The sequence below is a fragment of the Argentina anserina genome, chromosome 4 (assembly GCF_933775445.1).
Source record: "Argentina anserina chromosome 4, drPotAnse1.1, whole genome shotgun sequence".
Lineage (NCBI taxonomy): Eukaryota > Viridiplantae > Streptophyta > Magnoliopsida > Rosales > Rosaceae > Argentina > Argentina anserina.
This window is the reverse complement of record NC_065875.1, coordinates 16,196,397-16,221,732: the sequence shown is the minus strand read 5'-3', so window position 1 is coordinate 16,221,732 and position 25,336 is coordinate 16,196,397. Positions and strand designations below refer to the sequence as shown.

General features: G+C 40.7%; 6 protein-coding genes and 2 non-coding genes across 9 annotated transcripts; 4 read left to right on the top strand and 4 right to left on the bottom strand.

Annotated features, from left to right (window-relative positions):
* Positions 1-228: 228 nt before the first annotated feature.
* Positions 229-3,811, bottom strand: LOC126790219 (ubiquitin-like-specific protease ESD4). The gene is made up of 9 exons (XM_050516377.1): positions 2,890-3,811; positions 2,720-2,799; positions 2,545-2,638; positions 2,325-2,423; positions 2,073-2,165; positions 1,866-1,985; positions 1,072-1,175; positions 897-969; positions 229-620 (listed from the first exon to the last, which is right to left on the bottom strand). Exons 1-9 carry the CDS (start codon positions 3,643-3,645, stop codon positions 558-560), a joined length of 1,482 nt encoding a protein of 493 aa, XP_050372334.1. The 5' UTR covers positions 3,646-3,811; the 3' UTR covers positions 229-557.
* Positions 3,812-5,023: 1,212 nt separating this feature from the next.
* On the bottom strand, positions 5,024-10,046 carry LOC126790317 (uncharacterized). The gene is made up of 13 exons (XM_050516508.1): positions 9,620-10,046; positions 9,347-9,530; positions 9,179-9,247; positions 8,982-9,080; positions 8,684-8,763; positions 7,761-8,592; positions 6,664-7,343; positions 6,241-6,325; positions 6,093-6,144; positions 5,929-5,978; positions 5,579-5,626; positions 5,278-5,467; positions 5,024-5,188 (listed from the first exon to the last, which is right to left on the bottom strand). The coding sequence occupies exons 1-12, from the start codon at positions 9,901-9,903 to the stop codon at positions 5,291-5,293; spliced, it is 2,640 nt and encodes an 879-aa protein (XP_050372465.1). The 5' UTR covers positions 9,904-10,046; the 3' UTR covers positions 5,024-5,188; positions 5,278-5,290.
* Positions 10,047-10,296: 250 nt separating this feature from the next.
* Positions 10,297-14,572, top strand: LOC126790540 (pentatricopeptide repeat-containing protein At3g06920). The gene is made up of 4 exons (XM_050516819.1): positions 10,297-10,335; positions 10,733-10,801; positions 10,958-13,790; positions 14,180-14,572. Exons 2-3 carry the CDS (start codon positions 10,783-10,785, stop codon positions 13,627-13,629), a joined length of 2,691 nt encoding a protein of 896 aa, XP_050372776.1. The 5' UTR covers positions 10,297-10,335; positions 10,733-10,782; the 3' UTR covers positions 13,630-13,790; positions 14,180-14,572.
* A 295-nt stretch (positions 14,573-14,867) lies between these two features.
* Positions 14,868-16,425, top strand: LOC126791631 (uncharacterized). Its single transcript, XM_050518107.1, has 5 exons — positions 14,868-15,184; positions 15,270-15,376; positions 15,466-15,613; positions 15,703-15,897; positions 15,982-16,425. The coding sequence occupies exons 1-5, from the start codon at positions 14,966-14,968 to the stop codon at positions 16,213-16,215; spliced, it is 903 nt and encodes a 300-aa protein (XP_050374064.1). The 5' UTR covers positions 14,868-14,965; the 3' UTR covers positions 16,216-16,425.
* A 99-nt stretch (positions 16,426-16,524) lies between these two features.
* On the bottom strand, positions 16,525-19,107 carry LOC126791102 (uncharacterized). The gene is made up of 4 exons (XM_050517506.1): positions 18,043-19,107; positions 17,711-17,967; positions 17,181-17,384; positions 16,525-17,065 (listed from the first exon to the last, which is right to left on the bottom strand). Exons 1-4 carry the CDS (start codon positions 19,088-19,090, stop codon positions 16,934-16,936), a joined length of 1,641 nt encoding a protein of 546 aa, XP_050373463.1. The 5' UTR covers positions 19,091-19,107; the 3' UTR covers positions 16,525-16,933.
* A 2,166-nt stretch (positions 19,108-21,273) lies between these two features.
* Positions 21,274-21,468, top strand: LOC126793038 (U2 spliceosomal RNA). The gene has a single exon (XR_007672021.1). It is a non-coding gene; the product is annotated as a U2 spliceosomal RNA (small nuclear RNA).
* Positions 21,469-22,766: 1,298 nt separating this feature from the next.
* LOC126792997 (U5 spliceosomal RNA) lies at positions 22,767-22,883 on the top strand. Its single transcript, XR_007671987.1, has one exon. It is a non-coding gene; the product is annotated as a U5 spliceosomal RNA (small nuclear RNA).
* A 743-nt stretch (positions 22,884-23,626) lies between these two features.
* Positions 23,627-25,084, bottom strand: LOC126791648 (uncharacterized). Of its 2 annotated transcripts, XM_050518123.1 has the most exons (4): positions 24,863-25,084; positions 24,672-24,771; positions 24,102-24,265; positions 23,627-24,021 (listed from the first exon to the last, which is right to left on the bottom strand). In XM_050518123.1, the coding sequence occupies exons 1-4, from the start codon at positions 24,897-24,899 to the stop codon at positions 24,005-24,007; spliced, it is 318 nt and encodes a 105-aa protein (XP_050374080.1). In that variant the 5' UTR covers positions 24,900-25,084; the 3' UTR covers positions 23,627-24,004. The 2 variants fall into 2 exon arrangements, with proteins under 2 accessions (XP_050374080.1, XP_050374079.1); XM_050518122.1 differs by having other exon boundaries at positions 23,627-24,265.
* Between the last annotated feature and the right edge of the window lie 252 nt (positions 25,085-25,336).

Genomic DNA, 25,336 nt, shown 5'->3' with positions numbered 1-25,336 from the left:
GAGAGGACAAGTCCCCAAGGAAACCCAGAAGTTCATTTCCCCCAGAGTTCACTTATTAAAGCCTGTAGTTTCAGGGTTGCATTTGCATTCTCAGATAGAAGTGCCCGGAAGAGCAAGGGAAGTGTAAAAAAAAATAGGTGTTGTACTGTACTTGTTAGAATCAGCGTTTTAGTAGAGATTGACAAAAAAAGTGTTAACATTATTAGAATTGTGCGGCAAATAAATGGCTGAATCTTAACACCAATTTTATGGAATAGATATTCCCTCAAAAACCCTGTGTTACATTGTTAGATAGAATCCAACACTTTTCAAGTGACAAGATACAAGGACCCTTCAAACTACTTGTAACTCGGGACACTGACGGATCCTGGCTCACACACTTGTATACCTAGGCTATATGCAATTTGCTTTGTACTCTACTAACAATGTCTTGCAGCAATCACCTCCACAAGGACGAATCTCAAAATCATGCAAACATAAGCTCAAGTTCTCCCGTGACAAGCCCCGATATTGTGAAGAAGCAGGCATCGGTCATTAACCCATTTCTCCTTGACAAATCAGTCAGCTCTTAATTGTAGAATCTCCTTGGCTGTCCTCAATCGAAAATATGGCATATGTTTCTGCACGGACAAGAATAAAAATATGAATAAAACCAAATGAGATTTATGTCGGCTCATACAGGGTTCATAGTATAATACTGCTTGATAATAGAGAGAAGAAAAAAAAAACAGAATTCTACCCTAGGAATATGGTCAACATGTAAGTAACCATTACTAATGCTTGAGCAGATGCAGGACAATATATAAATACTACCGGACAAAGATATATATTTTATGTGGGAAAAAGGCATATACAATCTAAGTTGCCAGAAAACAGGAGCATCTTTTCCGCCTTACCTGGTGGAAACACAGATCCAAGCCCCTGCTGTAAAAGTCAGCATACTTGATCATAAACACGCCACAATCGAACCTGTTAAATTGATGAAGTGTATTTCACTTAGCAGAATTCTCGTTTGCTTAACAATCAAGTTCACAAAGGATTATGGGATTCAAGTTTCAAAAGGATGCTTACCCATTCTCCTGCTCAGGAAGGTCTTCAACACATTCAAATTCCCAAAAACTCACATCAATGTCTTTCCCACACTTGTCCTTCACTTCATCAACGTAGTATCTAGCCTGCCAACCATAAACACTCAATATCAATCTCATCATGTTATGAGCTAAAGTTTCACCATTTAAATCCATATAGAAGTACTAATTCTTGAGTTTAAGACAACAAGGAGACATAAAGGGTTCCTATGTGCAGGGTTTAGACAGATCATAACCTTACCAAACCAACCCTAACAAACTGTCAAACTAAGCAATCAAATGAACTACAGGGAAGAATTATATCTACAAAAGCCTGGAACTTTCAAGGCTATCAAAAAATGACAAGTCAGAGATATAGTCATCATGTTATTCATATACAGAGAAAATCCTGACATGGACATACTTGTCAGTTTGTATTAGTAAAAAATGAAGTGCATTGTGTCTACAGTAGTATTTCAACTATCTTTAGCCAATTTATAAATCCACTATCCGTCTATCCCAGACAACATGAAGACAAAGATGTCAAGCTTTCATCAGTTTCATTGTCCCATGTATAGATACATATGCATAGGGGAGTTGCTTCTCCCCAGAATCTACACGCAGAGGGTTGACATAAAGGTTTCTTATTCAATACTGCAAACTCAATCAATACTGCAGTCTTGATGGCAGAGAATAACAAGACAGATAAATAACGACATCCCCAACCACACCCACCAAAAAGGTGTTGAGGACACTCCATAATCACATCAAGAGCCAGACAAAAGCTTAAATGCATACCAAATGTTGCATCACTTTGGCATCGCGACCTCCGAGCGAATCAAGATACTGGAACTTCTGATCTGCCTTATTAATCACAGCCAAGCACCAATGTATTTCTTTGTGGATGGGAACAAATATCTGAAAAAAAAAACCACTACAGACATAAATAGAACTTCCCTCAATTAAATATATACAGGCAAGGAAGAGGGTCTAAGATGAAAGTACTTTGTCGCAGTCAATGAGGCTGTATCCCAGCTTTCTTTGAGTAGTCCATCTTTTGACAGCTTTATAATCATAACCACTTCTTCCACCAATTAACTGCACCATACAATCCAGTCAAAAGTTATTCCATACATGTCAATTTCCAATCACTATATAGAAAACCAATTTAATATACAAACATGAGACTGAATCGAGTGCTAAACTTACAGAAACAAATCATAAACACATGTTACAGGTACAGATTACAACTCAAACCTTTTTGTAGAAAAAAGTGTTGAAAAAATGACACTTCAAATACTTCTTGGGATCTCTCTTTTCCCTCTCCTTCAGCAACTCAAGGTAAACGTTTATAACCTAGAAAAGTAAAAAGTGCACACCATTAAATTACAAAACCAGAACCAGATAAGCTTATCATCAAAGTCCCTCACACCATTTTATCAATGCCAATTTGTAAGACCGTAACCTAATAAATTACCTCATCATTCAACCATGCGCGCGGTCTAAGGCACTGCAAAAGCTCACCCGTAATTTGTATGTTCGAGTTCTCATGACTTACAAGGACCTTCCTCCTGCACGAAGCAACACCGACACCATTACAGTCTCAAATACACCACTTATAACAAAAACACCACATATGCAATGATCCATACCGATTCACATTAGAAAATGCTCGATCAACCACAGCCTTTTCCTCCTCTTTGAGAAGAATAAACGGTTCGACCGGCGCCTCCTAGTCAATTCACAATCACACATTATCAATACATTTCCAAAAAACCCACACATTACACTCAAACACACACAAAACAACGCATAAGCTCACATCCACCGGCTTCTTCTTCTTCGGCCGCAACGACTCAAACAGTGCCCTCTTATTCTCAGCCACCTGAATTTCGAAACCTAACTGCTTCAACTTCGGCGTGCTCTTCCTCTCCACTTCCTCAATCAGCTTCTTATACCTCGGCAAGTCCTCCGGGTCCAGAGACATCAGCTCCCTCATCTTCTCCGCCGCCTCCACTCTCAAACTCGAACCATTCACAGTCAATGTAGTGAAATCCGACGGCTGCTGCTTCTTCCTCCTCTCCAATTCCAGCTCCTCCGGCTCATCATCTCCTAAATCCACCACCTCCTCCACACTCGAATCCTCCGAAACTCGATTCTGCTCATCGTCTTCCTCATCCAATCGAATCACCTCCTTCTCCTTACTCCGGTCTGGAATCGTCGTCAGAGCTTCCTTCTTCGCCTGATTATACACCTCCAGCAACCGGCTGAAGGTATTCCCCATGCCTTCGTCGTCGCCGGAACGCTCCTCCGGTGGACAAGCCCCGCGACTGGGGGAGGAGACGGAGCTGAACTTCTCAGGCTTGCACGGGGCGTGGACACGACGCGAGGGCTGCGGGGGAGGGTAGCGGGAGACTCTGGCGACGGCGCGGTTGGAGGCCGGTCGGGTCGGGGGTTGGAGCGGCGGAGAGAAGAGCTTGGGGCGCTTTGGAATGCGGGAATTGGGGGAGAGGGGAGAGGAGGAGTACGAGGTCAGAGACTCGTCGATGCGCTTGCGGTTTCTGGCGAGGGCTCCCATTGGAAGTCGAAAACCCTAGAAATTGCTGGGCTCATCTGAAGAGGACCATGCCCGGAATTTGGAGGAGTTGATCGGAAGTTTAAAAACCCTAAAATTTTGTCAAGGACGGAATTGGGGGAAAAAACTAAGCCCTGAGGTTTTGCGTTTTTGCAGTGAAATTCGATTTGTGAAAGACGAGATCTTTAGGGGTTGATTGGGAAACACAGTAAAATATTGTGACGCTCTTCTGCCTGAGGTAGATTACCATTTTGACCTCAGTTCTCTAGTGTGCTATCCCAGGTTCGTTCACTTCGTTGTTGTTGGGATTGTAGTTATTGGTCCTTTTCGTAATTGGCAATGAGTACGGTACATGATCAATTTATGTTCCTTGGTCTAGCAAATATGATCAAATCTGCGTGCCCCCTGCTAATTTTGGATCATTTCCATCAACAAATTATTGTGATAAAGTTGAGTGGGATTAGGGAAAATTAGTCTCGCTCATTATATAACAGCAATAAGATTAGCTGGTGTTGAATTGTCAATGCTTTGTCGATCATTTGTTTCTTTACGAAAAATGTATGAAAGATCCGGAGATCTTATGAGACCGTTTTTTTTTTTTGAAATGGGTTATCGCCTATCGGCCGTCCTGACGCCGTATCCGTTAATAAAACCGCAGAATATAGGGGGGACATTGAGCTTAAACCCCTATTTCGAAATAATATCACACGTCATTCAAACAAGCACCTTTTAGCAAGGTGTCACCATTAGCACACACTATTTACTTTACAAATTTGGCGACATAACGGAAAGACAGTACTCATGCAGAGCCATAAATTACCATATATATCAACTTTCCTACTATGCTGCCACTGTAAAAGACCAGTGACACTAAGTTTCATCTTGCTACTAAGAGGCTGCGACTATTTAATAAAGCAAGGAACTCAGAACCGCAATAGAGCAAATATGGCAGACAGAGTGCAACAACCACGAAATACTTGTGATTAATATTCAGTCTGTAACATTAGTCACAATGACAACCGGCGAGCTCTAGCCCTAGAACGCTCATATGTAACACTAATCTAATTTAAACCATTGTTTATGATACGAGAAATAAAGGTTGGTTAGTTTCTTAGACGAGACTAACTGGTGAGCTCTACAGTCTAATAGCACCATCTTTATAGACTTTATACTTGTGGTTTGCTATCTTACGCATAATTCCATCATGTATGCTTTATAAGTTTTTGGTTGTTAGGCCCTCATCAGTCTTCAATATTTTTAGAACATTGTTTAAAGGTGAAACGGTGAATGATTATGCTTCTAACACTCAAAACTAAATACATACGTGACTTGTTTACTCAAAACATTATTAAACTAACACAAAAGTAATGTTCCTTTCCCTCTATATGATGTTACTTTACAAAACAACTACAGTTACTACACGAAAAGAATATCTGGTGATACTTGTGCACATACAGCGTAATAGCGAACCCAAGCTATTCGAGGCCATGAAGGTCTATCTATATCCCTGTGTAGTAAAGCCAATTTATTCAGCAGGAGTTTGTATCTGAAACACAAATTAAAACGGTATCAGTAAACGAACTTGGCAAGTAGATAGTTTATACCACATTCCACATAAGCTGTCAAATGAGATACCTAAGTTTAAATTTCAGACTAGCTGCACCACTGCTGCCACTCTTAAGGCCCCATTTTGGAGAAGATCGGCGAGCTCATCAAATAACAGAGCTGTTCGCCAGCCCCACCCTTTGGGGGCTTTCGGGAGAAGGGTGCCTGTTTGCTTGAAGCTTCCAAACACCATGACTTCCCTCTTTGATGGACAGATTAGCTGAATTATACGTTACAGAGGCAAAAAAGGACAGAGTCAGTATATACCATACTCTGGCATAACAAGAACAGGTATGAGATTGACGATCATATTGTTCACTTTATGAATTACCTGGTAGCGGGCAGTGACCTTTTCACGAGAATCAACATACATCTGCACCTGTTTTGGCACACATAAAACGCCAATCAACAACATAATAACGGGATATTGAACGTAAAATAAATATATATATTAGGTTGACACTTTAATAGCCAACAATTTTCTTGGTGACTCCTCATTGACCTATTTTTTTAGCCAGTGATGTACATAAAAGATTGATCTTCATTGTAATTACGGGGGAAAAGAGTCTACTTCTTTGCCAGTAGTGGTATACGGATTTATCATCAGATAAGAAGCAGCAGTCATCGCTCTAACAAACTCATCTCATGCTTAAAGTCTTAAACAATCAAAATTGAGCTAACCTTTCTATACGGATCTGTAATCTCAGCTTTACGTCGGTGGAGAAATAATCCTGAAACAACATATAATATGTACTTCATTCAGCTTAAGCAAACTCATCCAAATAGAACTTAGATAGGTGAGAAAAAAAAAAGTTTCTTATGTATATCACTGCTTAGAACAGTACCAAGTGTTCGGCGTCCTTGAGGGTCCTCATCATTAAAAGCCTGAACACTAACCTATAAATTTGAACAACACATCCAAAAATTGAAAAGTGTCATAATAAATTAGACACAATTATCTGATCAGTGAAACAAATGTTTATATTTACCCACCTTCCATAGAGAACCAGCATAGAAGACTTCTGAAGAGTGCTTGACCTGGCCATCACTGAGTCTGTGTACATCCTCAAATTGCACCCTGTAGAACATGGAAGCAAGAAGTGAAGTGACAAGGTAGAGGGGACACACATAAAGGGGCAGATCTTTGAGTACATGATGACCGATCCATAGGTACATCCTATATTTTCATAAAGACTTGAGCAGAGTTTAACACTAAAATTATACAGGCAATACAATCCTAAGCATAATGAATATCAAAAAGCTATCTGAGCTAGGACAGTATATGAAAGCATCCTGCACACCCAAGAAAAAAATTTGTACTCCAACTTTTCTGGAGCAAAAGTTCTGGAACCACAGGTCACCTAAGAATTATTGTATCTTCATAAACTCTCAACACAAAGGGAAAGGAGCACATACCCAAAGCGGAACGGAGGGAAGTGACTTAAAGGTGTTTTCATATCCAATGATATGGAGGAACTATTCGCATTATCCCACTCCATCCCAAGTGCTTGGTCTGCTGGCTCTACCATCTGCACAGGTGCACCACTAGAACTTGGCACTGACATGGAAGTTCCAGGCATTCGATTTTGCATATCCATCTCATAGCCCCTCTCTGTTTGCTCTACATGAGCATTAGGTGCATTGTTACCTCCTTGGCTTAACCCAACCAAAGCTGTCAATCCATCTCCTGACAGTTCTGCGTTGTGGTCAGCTCTAGCCTCTGAATCATCATTAGCTAGAGACTGCTGGCAATTTCTGTTGCCTAAGCCAAATGGCACACGGGAAAAGACGAACCGAGTTTGTGGCCAAGCAGCTGTTGGGACAAATGTGGTTCCACGTCCAATACCAGCAAGCCCATCAATAGGACCCCTGACATGCACACGTACAGGCCTGAGGGGGCCATTTCCTTCATTTGGAGCAGACTCGGCGACATATACGCCAGAAGAGTTACTCTGATTATGCTCTTGCATATAGTATCCAGTGGTACCTCCATGTGAGAATGAAAATTGCTGTCTGCAACTGCATGCTATGCTTGTAAGACAACAACTTTTGCAAGTATCCGCGCCAATTTCTTGAACTCTCTGGCTCAAAAGCATCTACATGATAATATACCAAACATAAGTCATCAAAGAAATAATAGGTATTATGCTACAGGACAAATAAGTGATCCTATCACGTGAAAAGCATACAAGATCCTGGCAAACAAGATGTTTGAAGGTCATCAAGAGAACATTTGGGGTCGCTCTGCAGGCCTATTAGACATTAACTCTACTGAAGTTATTTCTCAGCACTATGGTTTATATAAGAGTTTTGACTGGCCTACTAGACCCGGTAATATGAATAGGAGGTGAGGATTATTGGGCATACACAACTACAGCTGCTTTATGAATTAGAGGACACCAAAACCGTGTCTCATGCAAGTGAACAAAAGAAAGTACGACCTCTTTCCATTAACATATTCTTTCTATAGCAATAAGAAAAACAAAAAGTAAACAGAATGAGCAAAACAAGACCTGCAGCCAAAGACCATCATTTACAGCTTTGCAAGAGAAGCCCATTTCCTCAAGTTGCTTTCTCACATTCAATAGTGCCTCAAAAGACATGTTGCAGTATAGAAGAGAACCTCCATCAAATATATTTACAAATGCATCATATTCCTCTCCACCAACCCCAAAGTCTCCTTTAGCAAAACCTTTAAGCTGCCTTCTGCCTACAACCCTGCCACCCCATGAAAGAGGAGGCATGCCACATCTTCCCCAATCATTTGGCATTAGCTCACTACTTGAAGAGTTCATTGACAAGCATTGCCTTGACTGGTCCCTGCCAAGCCAATTATTGTTATTTAAATGGTAGCACGACCCATCATCGGATGGCCCTTCCATAGCCCCTCCAACTTCCCCCAAACTACTTACTCCAATACCAATAGGCACTTCCGCATAACATGATGTTCTCATGGCATCCATGTCCGGAAACGTACTATATGACGAAGGACCTCCCATGCTGCAGTTGTATCCTGGCTCGAAATGTGACTGAGGGCAACTAACTTGCTGCATTTGCTGTTTGGCATTTGAACCTCCTGTTTGGAAATCAACTACACAGTCTGCAAGCTCTATCAGAAGGTTACGAGCTGTATTATGTCCCTCTAAGTCATCTTTTAGAGTTAAGCACCCCATTTCAGACTTCAACCTATTACTAGTGAAGCTATCAGTCAGATTCTTTCCCTTTGCTTTAGAGGAATCAGGATGAGAACCCGTCCCTGTCTCAGAACTAGAACTTGCACGATCATAGTCTTCCTGTTTGCATTGAGCAACCTTTGAAAGGAAAGTACAGAGTGCCAGTTCAAACCTTTTCAAAGAAAATAAAAAGTATATCAATTAGTATGGGGACTCAAGCTGTGAGCAATAAAAACAAGTTAGTAACTGTCAATGCTCCCTACCGTTTCTCTTCACTGGGTACCCAGAGCTCATCAGAGGTGAGCAATGCAAGCAACGTCTGAGAAGAAAGTCTTGGAAGCACCTGTCAATGATAAAGGAGATACATAACGCAGAGCATTGATATGCATAAAGACACTCGATAGCTTAATCATAGGAAATCAACAACCACTAAAACATGCACCACAGAGAGATAGAAACTGAAAGAACATAAATTCTATGTCTCCAATGTGAAGTAAATTACAAAAATTAGTTTCCCAACTACTAAAACTCACAAGACACAACTATGCAGAAATCTATTACCTCTTTCAACTCCATGGCACCGCTTTGACAAAGGTAGCCCCAGCAAGCATTTCTTACTCGTTCTCCATGTATGCCGTAATCCTGCCCCTCCGCAAACACCTGAAATCACCAGCAAAGTTACTATTAAAACTTAAAATAACCGACCTATATGTAATGTAGCTTGATTACAAAGACTTGCAGCACAAGAATTTCCCAACCTGATAGGCTAAGAAGTTCGAAGTCCACAGCTCCGATATAATAAAATCAGTACATATTGCACACAAATCCTGCATCCAAAACACAAATCAACACGCAATCCAAAAACACACACAATGCCGCCGGCTACAACTCATCACTAAAAGCAACCGTAAATGACAATGTAGTACCTGGAGATCAAGAAAAGAAGCAGCAGCCAGCACGCGAAAGGCGTTACCGTCGCTCAGCTTGGGGTGGTGGCCATACAAGTAGGCCAAAGCCGTCGCGATCGCCTCGGCATTGATGTTCTTATCATCCACATGCAATGTCACAACTGGAGCATTGGCTTCTCTCCAAGGTCCATGAAGCATATTCCTGTCAATAAATTCAACAATATAAAACTACAAAAGTCTGATACTATGAAGTTGGAGTGAGAGAGCAAGGGCATTAAGGTAATTTTGGACCTGAAGTAGGGGCTGCGGGAGAGGATGAGGCGGTGGAGGTGGTAGGTGGAGCCCATGGCGAGGACGAGGACGTCGGAGAAGGCGCCGGAGTTGAAGCCGTCGGATTGGATGTGGTCGCAGAGGGAGGTGAGGTTGCAGTCCAGCGCGCGGAGCTCGCCGCTGCTCCGGTCGTTGTCGGAGTGCTGCTGCTGCTGCGACGAAGAAGAGGGCTGAATCGTCATTTTCATCTGCGGCCCGTAGCACCGCGCCGCCGGGTTGTTGTTGGCGGCGTATTTCGTTTCCATTTTTGCCCCTCAATCGGAGTGTAGAAATTTCAGAGAGAGGGAGGGGGAGAGGGAGACTAGTGAGGAGTGATGATGGTGAAGAAGATCAGAGCCATTTTCACTGTTTCTCAAGATTTTCTGTTTCTTCTTCACAAGACCAGTTGGTAAAAAACCAGAACGACCACCTTTGCGGTAAGTGGATACAGGCCTGGGTTTTATCCGTTCCACCTGACCCGACTCGGTCGTACGTCGTCGTTTTAAGGCCAGGTACTGGTAGTGTTGTTCCGCCAATCTCTGGTTTTTACCCGAATCCACTATCCGACGTCGTTTCGAGCCAGGAAAGTGAAGCTCATCATCGTCTTTGTTCCTGGTACTACTTAAAACTCACATCAGTCTGTGGCAGAGTGTGTTAAACCCTAAACCCCCATTTGCCCTTTTCGTCAGGATTGTCTGGTATGTGAAATTGTCAGCTCTTGTACATGTAATTTGAATGTTTCTGTAGCTGTGATACAGTTTTGGAAATAGAAATGATTCGAAGTTTGTGTTTTTAAGGAATCAAAGTATCAATTTTTATTCTAAAAAACTCTCATAAATGATGAAGAGGAATTGACTGGAGGTTAATTGGGTGTGAATTAGAAATGCCCACAAATCTGAATTTTGTATTTGATTTTAGGATTTGGTGCTGTTATAGACTACTGTATTCATGGTTTTGCCTTCTCTTTTGGTTCTAGTGTTTATATTGGTTTATGTCTGAATGGTTAAGAACTTAATAGGGAGTGGCTTTCTTGCTGTGTGTTACTTGAGTAGCTTATGTCTGACTAAGCTAGTTGATATTGATTCTCAATCGTAGACTTGGAAGGAAAAGGGCATTGTATCAGATTTGGGCATGCATTAGTGAAGATGCTCCTAAGAAAGCAAGGTAACTTCGTCATGTTGAAACACTTTATCTGTTCTGTTTAGTAAGCGATTTCGTTATTAACTATATCATTACAAAATGCTCTCAAGTTTGTTTGTGTTTTCATGATTATGTTTTTCCGGATTCTGATGACATGTACGACGATTTCTTTTTATGCAGGAATACGTAATTTAGGCGGATTCTGTTGTGTCTACAATCTTTCTAAGAGGTTTTCATCCTCGTCAAATGGGACTGCTTCTGGAGTTGATGGAAGAGTTGGTTCCTCCATCGGTGGGATTCATTGTGATAATTCGAGGAAAGTGGAGGACGCAAGACACGTAGTTTATGGTGTGTGCCAAGTCCTGGAGGGTGGTCCTTGGGGACCTGCCCTTGAGAATGCTCTGTGTGTGCTTGACGAGAAACCTCAACCAGAATTAGTTATTGGAGTCTTAAGGAGGCTGAAAGATGTTGGTCAAGCAATTAATTATTTCCGGTGGTGTGAGAAGCAAACAGATCAAGCACACTGTCCAGAAGCGTACAACTCACTTCTCCTGGTCATGGCCAAGACTAGGAATTTTAATAGCTTGGATCAAGTTCTGGAAGAAATGAGTATTGCAGGAATTGGTCCATCAAATTATGCATCTGTTGAGTTAGTTTCGAGCTGTGTCAGGTCACATAAACTGAGAGAAGCTTTCAATCTACTGCAGACCATGAGGAAGTTCAAATTCCGCCCAGCGTTTTCAGCCTATACAACTCTGATTGGAGCTCTGTCGACAGTTCCTGAATCTGATCTAATGCTGACTCTCTTTCATCAGATGCAGGTGCTAGGCTATGAAGTTACTGTGCATTTATTTACAACTCTTATTCGTGTCTTTGCCAAGGAAGGCCGAGTTGACGCTGCCCTCTCCTTGTTGGATGAGATGAAGAGCAACTCTTGTAATGCAGACATTGTTCTTTATAATGTGTGTATAGATTGCTTTGGCAAGGTGGGTAAGGTGGATATGGCCTGGAAATTTTTTCATGAAATACGAACGAATGGCTTGATGCCTGATGATGTGACATATACGAGCATGATAGGTGTTCTCTGCAAAGCTGAGAAACTAGATGAAGCTGTAGAACTATTTGAAGAGTTGGACGCCAACAGGAAAGTACCTTGTGTGTATGCTTATAACACCATGATCATGGGCTATGGCTCTGCCGGAAAGTTTGATGAAGCATACAGCTTATTTGAAAGGCAGAAAAGAAAGGGGTGCATTCCAAGTGTAGTTGCATATAATTGTATTCTCACCTGCCTAGGGAAGAATGGGAGATCAGAAGAAGCGTGGAAGGTTTTTAATGAAATGAAGACAGATGCAGCACCCAATATTTCAACATATAACATTCTAGTAGACATGCTTTGCAGGGCAGGTAATGTTGAGGCCGCCATGCGGGTTCTGAATGATATGAAAGAAGCTGGCTTATATCCTAATGTGATGACTGCAAACATAATGATTGACCGACTCTGTAAAGCACATAAACTTGATGAAGCATGTTCTATATTTGAAGGAATGGATCATAAAGTTTGCATGCCAGATGCAGTGACATTTTGTTCTCTTATAGATGGCTTGGGAAGACGTGGAAGAGTGAATGATGCTTATAGACTTTATGAGAAGATGCTAGATTCTGATCAGATTCCAAATGCTATAGCTTACACATCCCTCATCAGGAACTTCTTCAAGTGTGGCAGGAAGGAGGATGGTCACAAAATATACAAAGAAATGGTGTGTAGGGGCTGCTCTCCTGACCTGATGCTCATTAATACCTACATGGATTGTGTCTTCAAGGCTGGTGAGACGGAGAAAGGTAGATCTTTGTTTGACGAGATTAAGGCTCAAGGATTCATTCCTGATGTGAGGAGCTATTCAATATTAATTCATGGCCTTGTCAAAGCAGGTTTTGCACATGAAACCTATAAATTATTTCATGCTATGAAAGAACAAGGTTGTGAATTGGACACACGAGCTTACAATGCCGTCATTGATGGATTCTGCAAATGTGGAAAGGTGAATAAAGCATATCAGCTGCTGGAGGAAATGAAATGTAAGGGTCAGCAACCCACTGTTGTAACTTATGGTTCTGTGATTGATGGGCTTGCCAAGATTGATAGACTTGATGAAGCTTACATGCTTTTTGAAGAAGCAAAATCGAAAGGAGTAGAACTGAATGTTGTTGTTTATACTAGTCTTGTCGATGGGTTTGGGAAGGTGGGGAGAATTGATGAAGCATATCTAATCATGGAAGAGTTGATGCAAAAAGGTTTGTCACCTAATGTGTACACATATAATTGCCTGCTCGATGCACTAGTGAAAGCTGGTGAAATTGATGAAGCCATTGTATCCTTTCAATCCATGAAGAATTTGAACTGTACACCCAACCTTTTTACTTATAACATTCTCATAAATGGTCTTTGTCGAGTTAGAAAATTCAACAAGGCTTTTGTGTACTGGCAAGAAATGAAGAAACAGGGATTGAATCCCAATGCAGTCACCTATGCTACCATGATCTCTGGACTTGCAAACGCTGGGAACATAAGGGATGCGATTGGGCTTTTTGAGAGGTTTAAGGCTAGTGGTGGCATTCCAGATTCTGCTTGTTATAATGCTATGATAGAAGGTTTAAGCAGTGGAGATAAGGCAATGGAAGCATATGCACTTTTTGAGGAAACTAGGCGGAAAGGCTGTAGTATTAATACAAAAACATGTGTTGTTCTATTGGATGCACTGCACAAGGCTGAATGCCTTGAACAAGCAGCCATAGTGGGTGCTGTACTGAGGGAAACTGCAAAGTCTCAGCATGCATCAAGATCATGGTGACATTGGATTATTGTACAATTTACTCGACTGGCATCAGCAGTTGTGCCTCAGTGGTGAAAAGGGTATCTTTTCATGCCTTGATGCTAATGAGCAGATGATATAAAATGAATAGTCTTCATTCGATCAAACTTCAAAGCAGCTTGGAGTGATTCCCTGCAGAGGTAAGTCCTTTTGGGTTTTGAATGGCGTTATCGAAATCGTATAACTTGCTTCCTGGGATAGCACTACGTTCATCCTAGGATTATAGTTGTGACTATAATGTTCTTAATAGTTAAATGGTCCAGGCTCGTAACCTTCAAAACTTTATGATACTATGTGTTGTGTATGTTTGATCAATGATGTTTTTGGCACAAGCTGCACTAATGCTTAGTAATTTTTTTCTCGGTTTTTCCTGCTGATGTTGTTCTGGGAGATCGAGTTCTATAAATTCTCTAGAAGGAAAATGCAGTCTCTAGTATTACTGTATTAGTATTGTATCGCAAGTTCCAATATAATGGCTTCCGTGATCTCTTAAGAGCCTCGTGTATTAACCAAACACTTATGGATGCAGGTAGATTTCAGTTGCTGGAATCAAGAAATCTGAGTTCAAATTGTCAAGAAGTTAAGAAAACCGTAGTTGCAAATAACAGCCGCAACTCTTGGTGATTCCATGGACATGAGTTTGTTTCGAAATTCAGTGTTGCTCGAATACAGAACCTTGCTAATATGCGTGGATGGTCAAGTTCACTTGAGAATTGTGTTGGTAGCAACCATGAAGTGCTCTGGAGCAACTGTAAATGTAGAACATTCACATGACAACCATAGAAACAATTACAGGGACACCTTGCTAATATCCTTTGTCATACTACCATGAAACAGTAAATATTAGGTATGATCACATCTAGTATTTCATACACAGCTGTTATACCTGTCTTTAATCTGCAACTGCCACACTGATTGTTCAATTCAAGGTCCCTCAATTTTCCTCTACCTTTTACAACCTGAGACGCTTGACACAGATTATACTCATTATAGGAGCCCTGTGGTAAAAGTGAAAAACTTCACTGACATCAATTCGAATGGTAAAAGTTTCTCATAAAGCCACGCGTCCACTAAGCTCTTATGACAACCGTTACGAAAGGGGAAGAGAATGTCCAACGGATCTCTCTCCCTCTTTTTCAAAATTCAAACTTTTCAAACTGGGCAACACAAACAACATAAATTCACTTTCTTTATCTGTAATTCTCTCTATCAAATCAAATCCGCTCCAACCCAATTCTCTCTCCATTCTCAAAATCCAAACATTTGCACTACCATCTCTCTCACTTTGCCTCATTCTCCGTTCGTCTCTGATCTCATGGCTATGGCACTCAGACCCATCGACAATGCTCTCCCCACCACACCGGAAAGGCCCAAGAAGCCGACCAAAGTTGCTCTTCCCATCACAAAGCAGCAAACCGATTTCGGCGTAAATGACGAAAACAAGGCTCCTGTCCCGGCAACCGCTGAAGCCACCATTGACTACATCTCCTCTGATAATCTCAAACCCATTTCCGACCCTGATTCCAAGATTCAGGTATCTCAAACTATCGGGCTTTGCATTGCATGAATCATTACCCAATTTTATATCTAAATGAATTCTGAATATATTGAAATAACAGAGCTTGATTGAGGAACTGGAGTCGAAGGATTGGATTAAAGTGTGTGAGTCTCTGAACAATGCTAGGCGTTTGGCTTTGTTTCACTCTGCTCTTTTGGTGCCTACTCTGTGAGTATTTCTTTCTTTGTCTCCTATTGTATGTATTGTCTGTTTGAGTTTGATGGGTTTGTTGACATGTATATGATGATTATGTGCAGAGAGAAAGTGATGGTGGTGCTGGTTAAGTCTATGAAGAATCCGAGGAGTGCTTTGATCAAGACCTCCATCATGGCTTCCGCCGATATCTTCAGTGCCTTTGGTGACAGTTTGCTTGATTCCACCACTTCTGAAGCATTTGACCAATTGGTGTGTACTGATTACTTTTGCTTTTCGCTCTTGATTTCGATCATATTAGTATCATCTTCTGAGTAACATTTCGATTGGCTGGATTGCAGCTTCTGCAATTGCTGCTGAAAGCCTCACAAGACAAGAGGTTTGTTTGTGAAGAAGCAGACAAGGCGCTAAGTGCAATGGTGAAGTCATTGACTCCTCTGCCTTTGCTTCATAGGCTTAAGGCCTATGTCACCCATGCCCACCTCAAAGTCAGGGCCAAAGCTGCCATATCCATCTCAAGTTGTGTCTCTAAGATGGTAATGTCATACAATTTAACCTTCTTCTTTGCTTGAGCACACCAACTTTCTTGTTCCTCAAATGGATTGGTCTAATAACCGCAGGGGTTGGAAGGAATGAAAGATTATGGACTGGTTGCCCTGGTTAAAATGGCTGCGGATTCGCTGAATGATAGGCTGCCTGAAGCAAGAGAAGCGGCAAGGAGCATCGTGACTTCGGTGTACAATGCCTATACTGAGAATGAAGAGGAGAAGCAGGAAATCTGGCTGAGCTTTTGCGAATCCAATTTGACACCAATTCATGCTCATGCCATGGTCAAGTTTACATCTTCTCAATAACTTCGAGATTGCAGGGTGAAGTGGTTGTCCTGGTGCTAGCAACAGCAGCTATAATAATATTCGAGTGCTATTTCCAGTTTCATGTAGAAGCTGTTTTCACACATTTTAAGTGGGTGGATTTCTTGTGTAATGAATTTGTTTTTGTCTTGAAAAGTTTTGAGTGTGTGCCGTTTGAGTGTGCCATCAACAAATAATATCAGTAGCTTTCAATGTCTGCATTTTGCAAAGTATAGTGGGTAATCACTCCATAGCAAACTTAAACCAAGAGGCCACAAAAGAGTAATTTTAGGATTTTTAGCTTTTCTCCAACAAATTCACCCAGAAGATAGTTTCTCCACCTCTACAAGACTAGAATAATGTACAATTGATAGTTTGATACTCATCTAAGTAAAGCTCTATTCTAGGATTGTGAAATACGTCCTATTCAGATCATAGACGAAATGCAAAGAACCGAAAACGTCTATGGAATGATCTCTACGAACCACAACTGCCCTTTGCAATATCCTTGCTGCAACTGGGGTTCGTCTTTATCATACACATTGTATATCCTCAACCACATGGAAAAATGTACTTTTGGTTTACTCTGATCAACCCTCACTTGATATTGGGGAGCTCTGACCAAGGGCATTTTAACAACAAAAATGATAAGAACCCTAAAATCAACAACTATCCTGATTGCAGGTGGAACTCGACCGAGGGACAAAAATTCAACAAAACTTCAGCTTTGTACAACTAAAGAGCGCAAAGCCATTTCAACTTCAGCAAAAGGTTGCCCAGCATACAGCTTAAGCTGCCCCTTCTTCACAACAATTACCTTCATGCCATCTGATTTTATTGCCTTGTGAAGTTCCTGTAAAAAATGAAGTCCCTTACTCAACTAGGCACTGATGATTCCGAATAAATGTGACAAGCATGCTAACTGTAGCACACATCGATCTTAAAAAAATATGTTCAGAAAATCTTACTTTGTTTGGTAAAGGAGCAGCACTGGCTGCGAAATCATCTTCATCTTCAAAACAAGATTCCAATAGGAAACAGAAGTTGGTGGCATCACCACGATCCTCAAAAGCAACAGTGTAAGAGGCATCACTCTCATTTTGGGACTGAGAATTGAGCTCTACACTAAAGAGCCCTCCTTGCCCATCAGAACCTCTACGCATAAAAATGACCTGACATGAGGATACAGAATATTCTGATGGTTAGTTGGAGATCACAAAAACTTAAACCAAGCACAAAACAATAGTTCAATGAATTTCAGCAGCTAGAAGGATTGAACAGATTACGTAAAATAAGCGAGAATGGGATGCATAAGCGAAATTTGATTCAGTAATGATTATGTGAAGTGAAATGGCTGGCCATGAATACTTGGTTATATGTAAGAAAGTCCAATTGCTATAAGGATAAAGTGATAAACCATGATTGTGAAGACAGTGTCTAAAATTAATATATGTAGGACATAATTATAGTAAAGATGGAGTAAAGTTTGACTACATACTAGAACAAAAGGAAGATGCAACCACCAGGGATCAGACCCATTCTCTGCCTGCTTGCCTCTGACTTTGCTACCCAGAGCCTGTTTTTCTACTCCATCCTGTTTTGAACTGCTATTCACACTCGACGCAGCAGGTTTTACAGTAGTTCCTTTAACTTCCTTCTTCAAGCTTGCAGGGCTTTTCTGCCCAAATCCTCTTGGTTTGATTGACCTTGCATTTTCAGAAGCTGACTTCCCTTCAATAGTCCTGCGGACAGTACCTAAAATTTAACAAATTAATAACCAAGCCAAATCTAAGAACAGATTGCACATCTTAAGCAATTGAACAGCTTTACCATTTTGCGGTGCCATATTTCCAGCTTCTCTGTCCTGTCCTTCATCTAATCCCATTGTTCCTTTCTCCAAAATCTGTCGCGTCTTCTCCTCCTCATCAGCTTCCACCAATTCCATACCATCAGTGCCAACACTTGCATTTCCCTTAACAGCACCACCGTCTTCTTTCTCACCTCCAAAACCCTTCGGATTCCTCTCCACCTCCGCATTCGGCGTCTTAAACTTCATCTTCTTCTTAAACATCAACTCCCCAGCCCCCTCTTTCCCATTCTCCCCACTCTTCCTCACCGCGTCTCCAAACATCGCAGACATTTCCAAATAATTGACAAACGAACCCGGCAACATCTCCCTCTTCTTCCCCAACCTCTTCTGCAAGCTAACCAACTTATTCCCAACCTCCTTCTCAATCCCAAACTTCCTCTTCGGCTTCGAAAACCCCTCATCTCCACCACCACCACCACCACTTCCCTTCAACTCATTCTTCTCAATCTGCCGCGCCCTCCTCGCCATTGCTCTAATCTCCTCAACCTTCTCCACCACTTTGGACTCATCAAACCCAACCACATTGCCAGATTGAGCCACAGAACTCGTATTCAAACTCCTAGACTTTCTATTCTCATCAGTATCACTATCTCCCAAAAACAAAACAGAAACAACGGTCTGTAACAGAAATAGCCCAACGAAATAGCCTCCATATTTTAGCACATCTCTCGCAGATAATTTACCGCTAATGCCACTCAGCTCCGCCGCCGTGAATTCCGCAACTTCAGCTCCTTTTTCTGAATCGACAGCGCCTTGCTCGGAGGTGTACTCGGGTTCGCGGTTGTCTTGGGAAGGGTTTGCCGGAGACTCGAGGGGGAGTACGGGTTGCGGCGGGTCGGGTATGGGGTTTAGGGTTTTGAGAATTTTGGGGCGGAGGTAGTTTTTGCGGCGAGGGAGTTTGGAGGGTAAGGAAAGGGAGGCGGATGTGGGTTTTTGGGGCGGCGAAGTGGCGGGTAAGATGGGGTTTGCGAGAGAGGGGAAGGTGGCGCAAAGACGCGCACCCGCCATTAGAGATGAAGCACTCACGGTTCGAATATTTTCGTCTTCGGTGTAAAATGATATAGCGAGACAGGGTGGGGCCGTGGGGGTGTCTTTTTTTCTTTTTCTATTTTTCTATATTAATTTCTACATTAGGTACATTTTGTTCTTGTTATGTAACATTGTCTTCTTTCATAAATGATGGGAGCTTGTGAGTTGAAATTTGATGTATATATATTGATTAAACGAAAATTAACACACACTCAACGTGTTTTGAAAAGTATTTCTGATGATATTAGAATTATTTGGCTATAAATTAATAATTCACGTTGTGGTTTTGAAGAGTTTTTTGACATAAAATTTGTTGTTAGTACGATTTTATGTGACCCAAACATGTAAGAAACTTTATTGAAAATGAGTTTAATGACAACTTTTTTGATTGTTTTGGGGTAATTATGTTCAACTCGACTCTAAAGTGGTTGAATGTTCAACGTACATTAGCTTTGCTTTGTATGTGTTGTTTTGAGAGTATTTTTCAAAGTTGGTTTAGGAACTTGGTCTCCAAGCTTTCTGGTGATTTCGGAACCAATGTTCTTACATGTCGTAGTTTTGAAACTCAAATCATGTTCGACATCAAACTGCACAGGTTGTAATCGTTTCCAAGACATGGTCCAGATATGCACGGGAGGCAATGCTTCCACCACGATTTGGTGTGCGTTTTGAGGACATTTTTAGTGTCTGCAGTGACTCAATGTATCAAGATTGTTTCCCTTATAGCACGTATTTGCACTACGTACTCCAGAAACAAGCTAGTAGCGCTTTAATTTTGCTTACAAGGAATTTTACCTAGTTTGGCTTATTTGGCTTACAAGCCATCCCTGGTGAACATGATCGAGAGACATATTTACATGATAAAGAAAGCAGTATTACTGTATTAAATGGTGCTTATCACTGTGTAGCTCTGCAGTTCAGCAATACAGCTTAATTATTGAATTATTATCAACCACACAGAAGCAGAGAATGAGACTATTGAGACTCCATTTGCAGTTTCGTTGTAATTGGGGGAAGTACGTTGTCGATCATTGGTTTTGAAAACTTTTACATGGAGTTTTTTTTTTTTTCATCTGAGATCGGTAAGGTTAGCCTGGCTATCGTGGCTAATAAGTTTGATATGGCTTACAACCTCTAATAATACCAGATAATTTTGCTTGACTGACCAGACTGAATTATTATGATACTTAACAAGATAGATGCTTAAATTTTTTGCTGACTTCTTTTATCAAGTCCATTTAAATCTGATATGGATGTTATGAAATGCTGGTAGCTGTGAGCCTACATCATAAGCGAGCAGCAGATGTTTAGAGTGAAGCAGCTTCAGCATACCAGCTAATGAAGCCATGCATGTGTTGAGCACAGAGTGAACTATTTTGGGTCTTTTACTAAAGAATACTGTGTGCGCGGCACTTCAAGTGGCATACGCCTCTTTTTGGAAGGGTTACACCTCTGTGCGGCGCCCCTCAGAATTTTAGCTTCCAAATGTTATAGTTCACTGTGAAAATGTGAGAATGTTGGCCTTCAAAGTCTGAAATCCAGTCCGACCTGTTATAGGTCTGATTTAAATTTTAAAATGAAATAAGGTATTAATGAAGCAGGATGGCAGTTTGTTAAAAGCTGAAAGAAAGAGTGGAGAAAGAGAACAATTTAGCTTGATCTTCTAAGCAACTTGGAACTGGTGCATTAAACACTAATACAGATGTCGACGCATATCATACAAACTCTACTTAATCGCGGATTCATGACTTCACAGAGTTAGCTGCCTACAATTAGAGTCACTTTCATCACTGATTCACACAAGGAAAGATCAGTCCTGAAACCGATACAGTAAAGTGTGTTGCAACCTAAAACATGACAGAAAATTGTTATGAAATTGAGATCATATGATAGTCATCGCAGATTGTTAGTAAGGATGTGAAGTTGTGAATCTTGAGTCTATATGCCAATCATGTGTGATGTGTTTGACACTAAAACTTGAAATTATATTTATCCCTCAACCAGAAATATAGATATGGACAGAGAGCTATGGCCAACATGATAGTAAAAATTACCTGATGACACCTTGAATAAAAAGAGAGAACAGCATCCCACATTGAGATATGGAAGAAGCACAGATGTGAATAGAAATATAAAATCGGAAGAAAGAGACTAGATAAAGCATACCTTTCTCGGCGTTTTGGCTAAGATCAAGTGTAGTATCTGTTCTTATCAGTTTAATATCTGATATGTGGACCATTGGTCCACACGATATTAAATTAATTTTTTGAAGGGGTGAGTCCACCACAATAGCTTGCTATTGGGGCTCACAAGTGTCATCTTTGCGTTGCACTATTGCAAAGCTTGGCGCACCCTACCCAACTTAGTTAAAACGACTTGTAATTGTGGTTCCCAGATCTTGTTGCCAGAAGCATATCGGAAGGCAATAAAATCTTAGCCTGAGTTCTAGTTTTTTCCCATTCCGACCTGAACATCCAAGCAACTTAGTTGTTGTCGATTGTTTTGACATTGGACAAGGCGGCGGTAGCGATTCCCTGATTTTTGATATTACAGAGGTTTGGCCTTTTAGGCCTCTGCTCAGCGAAGACATTCTGCTCTATATGAGAATGATTAGTTGTTATTGTGTACATGCGTAACATTATTTTCTAGAGTGGAACCAAGATAACACATGAATGTACCTAATCAACTATTTGGTTCACACTTGGACAATATAACATCCAAGCCTTCCAGTTGGGAAAACTGACTTACTGTCATGTACCTTCATGTATATAATTATCAGGGGCTATTAAGGCCGTCATGCAGGTCTTGTAAAAAATGAACTATATTGCCTTAATTGCAGAGGGGAAGCCTTGGAGAACCCTTATAATGGGAAGTACATAAGCTGACCTCAGTTCCAAACTGCTTTAATCCACTGCACTCATAACGTTATTCAAGTGATGGACTGGTATGTATTGTGAAAAACGCTTTGGTAAATTTGATGCCTATATGGAAGGTCATTGTCTAATTTAAAGAAAAATTAAAGATAAAATTGAAGTGTCCCTCACGCACTTGCACTAGAACAAGCACAAGTAGCATATCAGTGGCTGCAAGGGATTCTGTTTTGCTCCCCTAAATTCTCATGATGTTTTATTGTGCAGCCTCAAAGTTTGTATTAACATATATTCATGCAGCTCGTGTTCCTAAAAGTACATACAATTTCTTGGCATTATTTAGAAGCAGCTCTAGTTCGGACGGTGTTTCTGCTTCATGTCTAATTCGGAAGCAGCTCTCATTTCTAGTTTCTGTCTTTTGGATTAGCTGAATAAGATTTTGTCCAAATTAAATTTGCATTTCAGGAATCAGACTTGCAAGTTTACTAGTCTCAGACTCTCAGGAAGCTTTCTGCTGTGCACTTTATGCGTCTCTAGCTATCAACCACTTGTAGATAGGTTAGATGGTGCAGAGGTCTTCAACGAGTGAAAATATTTGGTGGGAAGTAAGCTATTGTATCTAAATTGGAGGTTTCTGAAATCGTAAAAAGTCAGTTTGTAAGCTAACAGAACAACTTGAACTCATAACAACAAATAATATATCCATCCCACATTGATTTCCAGAGCAGGAGACATCTAACATCAGGAATATTAAACAAAGCAGTTTCTCCATGTCGTACTTACGGAGCCATGCGTTGAGCACATAGCGAACTATTCTTTCGCCTTTTACTAAAGAATACCGTGTGCGCGGCGCTTTAAGTGGCATACGCCTATTTTTGGAAGGGTGCACCTCTGTGGGTGCCCCTCAAATTTGAGTACTTAAACCTTATTTCTTTGTTGCAAAAGATGTCCTTGTTTACAATTAAATTCTGCGCTGCGCTAATGAATTAAGGAAAAGCTGAAAACAACACAGTGAAAACCCAAAATAAATCAGGTTCTGTTCCGGGTTGAGCAAAGTTCAGGGACTTGGGATTAGCAGGTCTGGAATGATGTGTTTCACTAATTTCAGAAAAGAAGCCACTGATACATGATCTACGCACAGATACATAGCTTCATGTAAAAACAAACCTCTGATGCATATATTCTATTCATCACACTGCATCACAAATTTATACTACTACATCCACATCAGTACTCCGTTAATGAAAAACAGTATTGCTGAACATCCTCAAAATCAAGAAAAAAAAAAGAATCAAATCAATCACTATCCACAGGATGTGTAAAGCATATTTAATTATGAAATTTGATGAAATATTAGATTAATTGCAAAGCTGATAGCAAATGATAAGAGACTTTTCCAAAGAAATTGATGTGATTGCTCACCTTCAATGACATGAGATGCTACGTTTTATTGAAATAACTCAAAGAAGAGGCCATTGCTCATGCTTGGCGGTATATGAATATATGATATAGATAGTATGCGTAAGGCTCAACTTTTTTTTTTAAATTTTGGAACGTATGTACATTAATTTGCGTTAAAGAAAGCTCTACATTGTATAAATTGCAAAACAATCACACCTAACGCTGTAAGTAATAACGCAGGAGATTTACGTGTTCACCCAAAACTCAACCAGAGTTTTCGGCTACATCACTGAATAAATTCGGTTAATTACACTACGATATTTTAGTTGTATAAAGCATGCAACTAAATGGACTGAAGATCCTTTGCTTGGTTGACGTCTCACCATGTGTGGTTGTGAGGCTCCTTTGATATCAGACCAGAACTAATGGGTTCCTTGACGACAAGTTCTCCGAGCTGACGTCACGTGTCTACACCTTATCGGTTGTTCCTGCTTCGGCAGAAGTATCCACGAGCACAATGAGCCTGTTTCCAAACTTTAGCCAAGTGAGTCAAACAACAATGGCACCCCTACGTACTCCCAAGTCTAGAGGAACATCTCCTCTCGGCCGGCAATGTGAGAGATCAACGCGCTCGTCTTGCTGCAAAAGGGTACGACGAGTTGGTATGCATATTCATGAATATGTTCACAAAGACTGCAGCGCTAAACAGAGGAAAGTACCTGTATTGTAAAAGCCATTAAGAGTTTTCATTTCAAAACTACCCAAGAGAGCAATGACTTTGAAAAGGTTTAAGAAAATAGAGGTTGCCTCAATAGTCTTACTCCACCAGGTTAAAACCTCCAAATTGTCCACAAATTGATAGCTTCTTTTGCTTACAGGAAACCTGTGTGGGTGAGCAACTAGCCTTTAAGTCATGGACTTTCTCAAAGTATATGCTTTCCATTAAATCTTTTTGAATCTTGACTTGAATACTTGAAGACTAGTTTTTTGGCAGGAACGAATCATGAATGTTTCAAATTTGACAATTTGACATGCAATGTTTCAATTTCTTAGATAATGTATATTTCCTTCAAGTAATTAGAAAGTACAGTCAGTAATTTGGTAAGGGTAATGGAGTAAAATCTTACGGTAGGTTTTAGCTTTTATTCAGCTGAAGCGTATAAAAAGAGAAATGCATGATCTTTAACAATTGAACACCAAAACAATGCGAACCAACAACAGTTTTCCTTTTCCTTTGACATATCGTCATATCACATACGCATTATTAACAATTTGTAAATTAAGCTTACCTTGCCTCGATGCGGAACTTCAAGAAAGTAACATAAATGCATGTAGATAACCATCCAAAGGGAGACGCCTTCTTCTGTGTGTATCCATGAGGTGAATGAACTAATCAATGCAAGAGAGATGAATTAGTTTACATATTCAGTTCTATCTGGACAAACAGAGGAATACAAAAGAAGGATCAAGAAGAGTTCACCTGTAGACTGGATTCTGCTAATTAAGAGATTTTCCATGGCAACAGCTTCTACGGGAACAATTAATTATCATTTTTCTGAGAAAAATAGATCCAGTGGACAAATAATGCTACGCACTGGCTTGGAATTCGAAAACAATTCCAAGGAACAAATCGAAAGGTTCTTTGGAGGAAAGGAAATCTTGGGAGATGGCATGAAAGGCCTACCGGCCAGCTGTTAACCAACTCAACTACTCCATATTTGGTGGTTCGGAGAGCTGCAAATCAAACAAATCGTAACTAGAAGTCTCATTTTGAATTATTACACCAACTATGTCCAAAGAAAAATTTAGAATTACTCACCAACATTTGGAAAACTACCCCGAACATACTCTATTGCTTTCAAGTTAACATGTCGAATACCATAGCCTTCACCAGCTTGTAGCTAGACAGTCCGTATCTTGCTATAACATGAATCCCAAATTACACATTCATTAT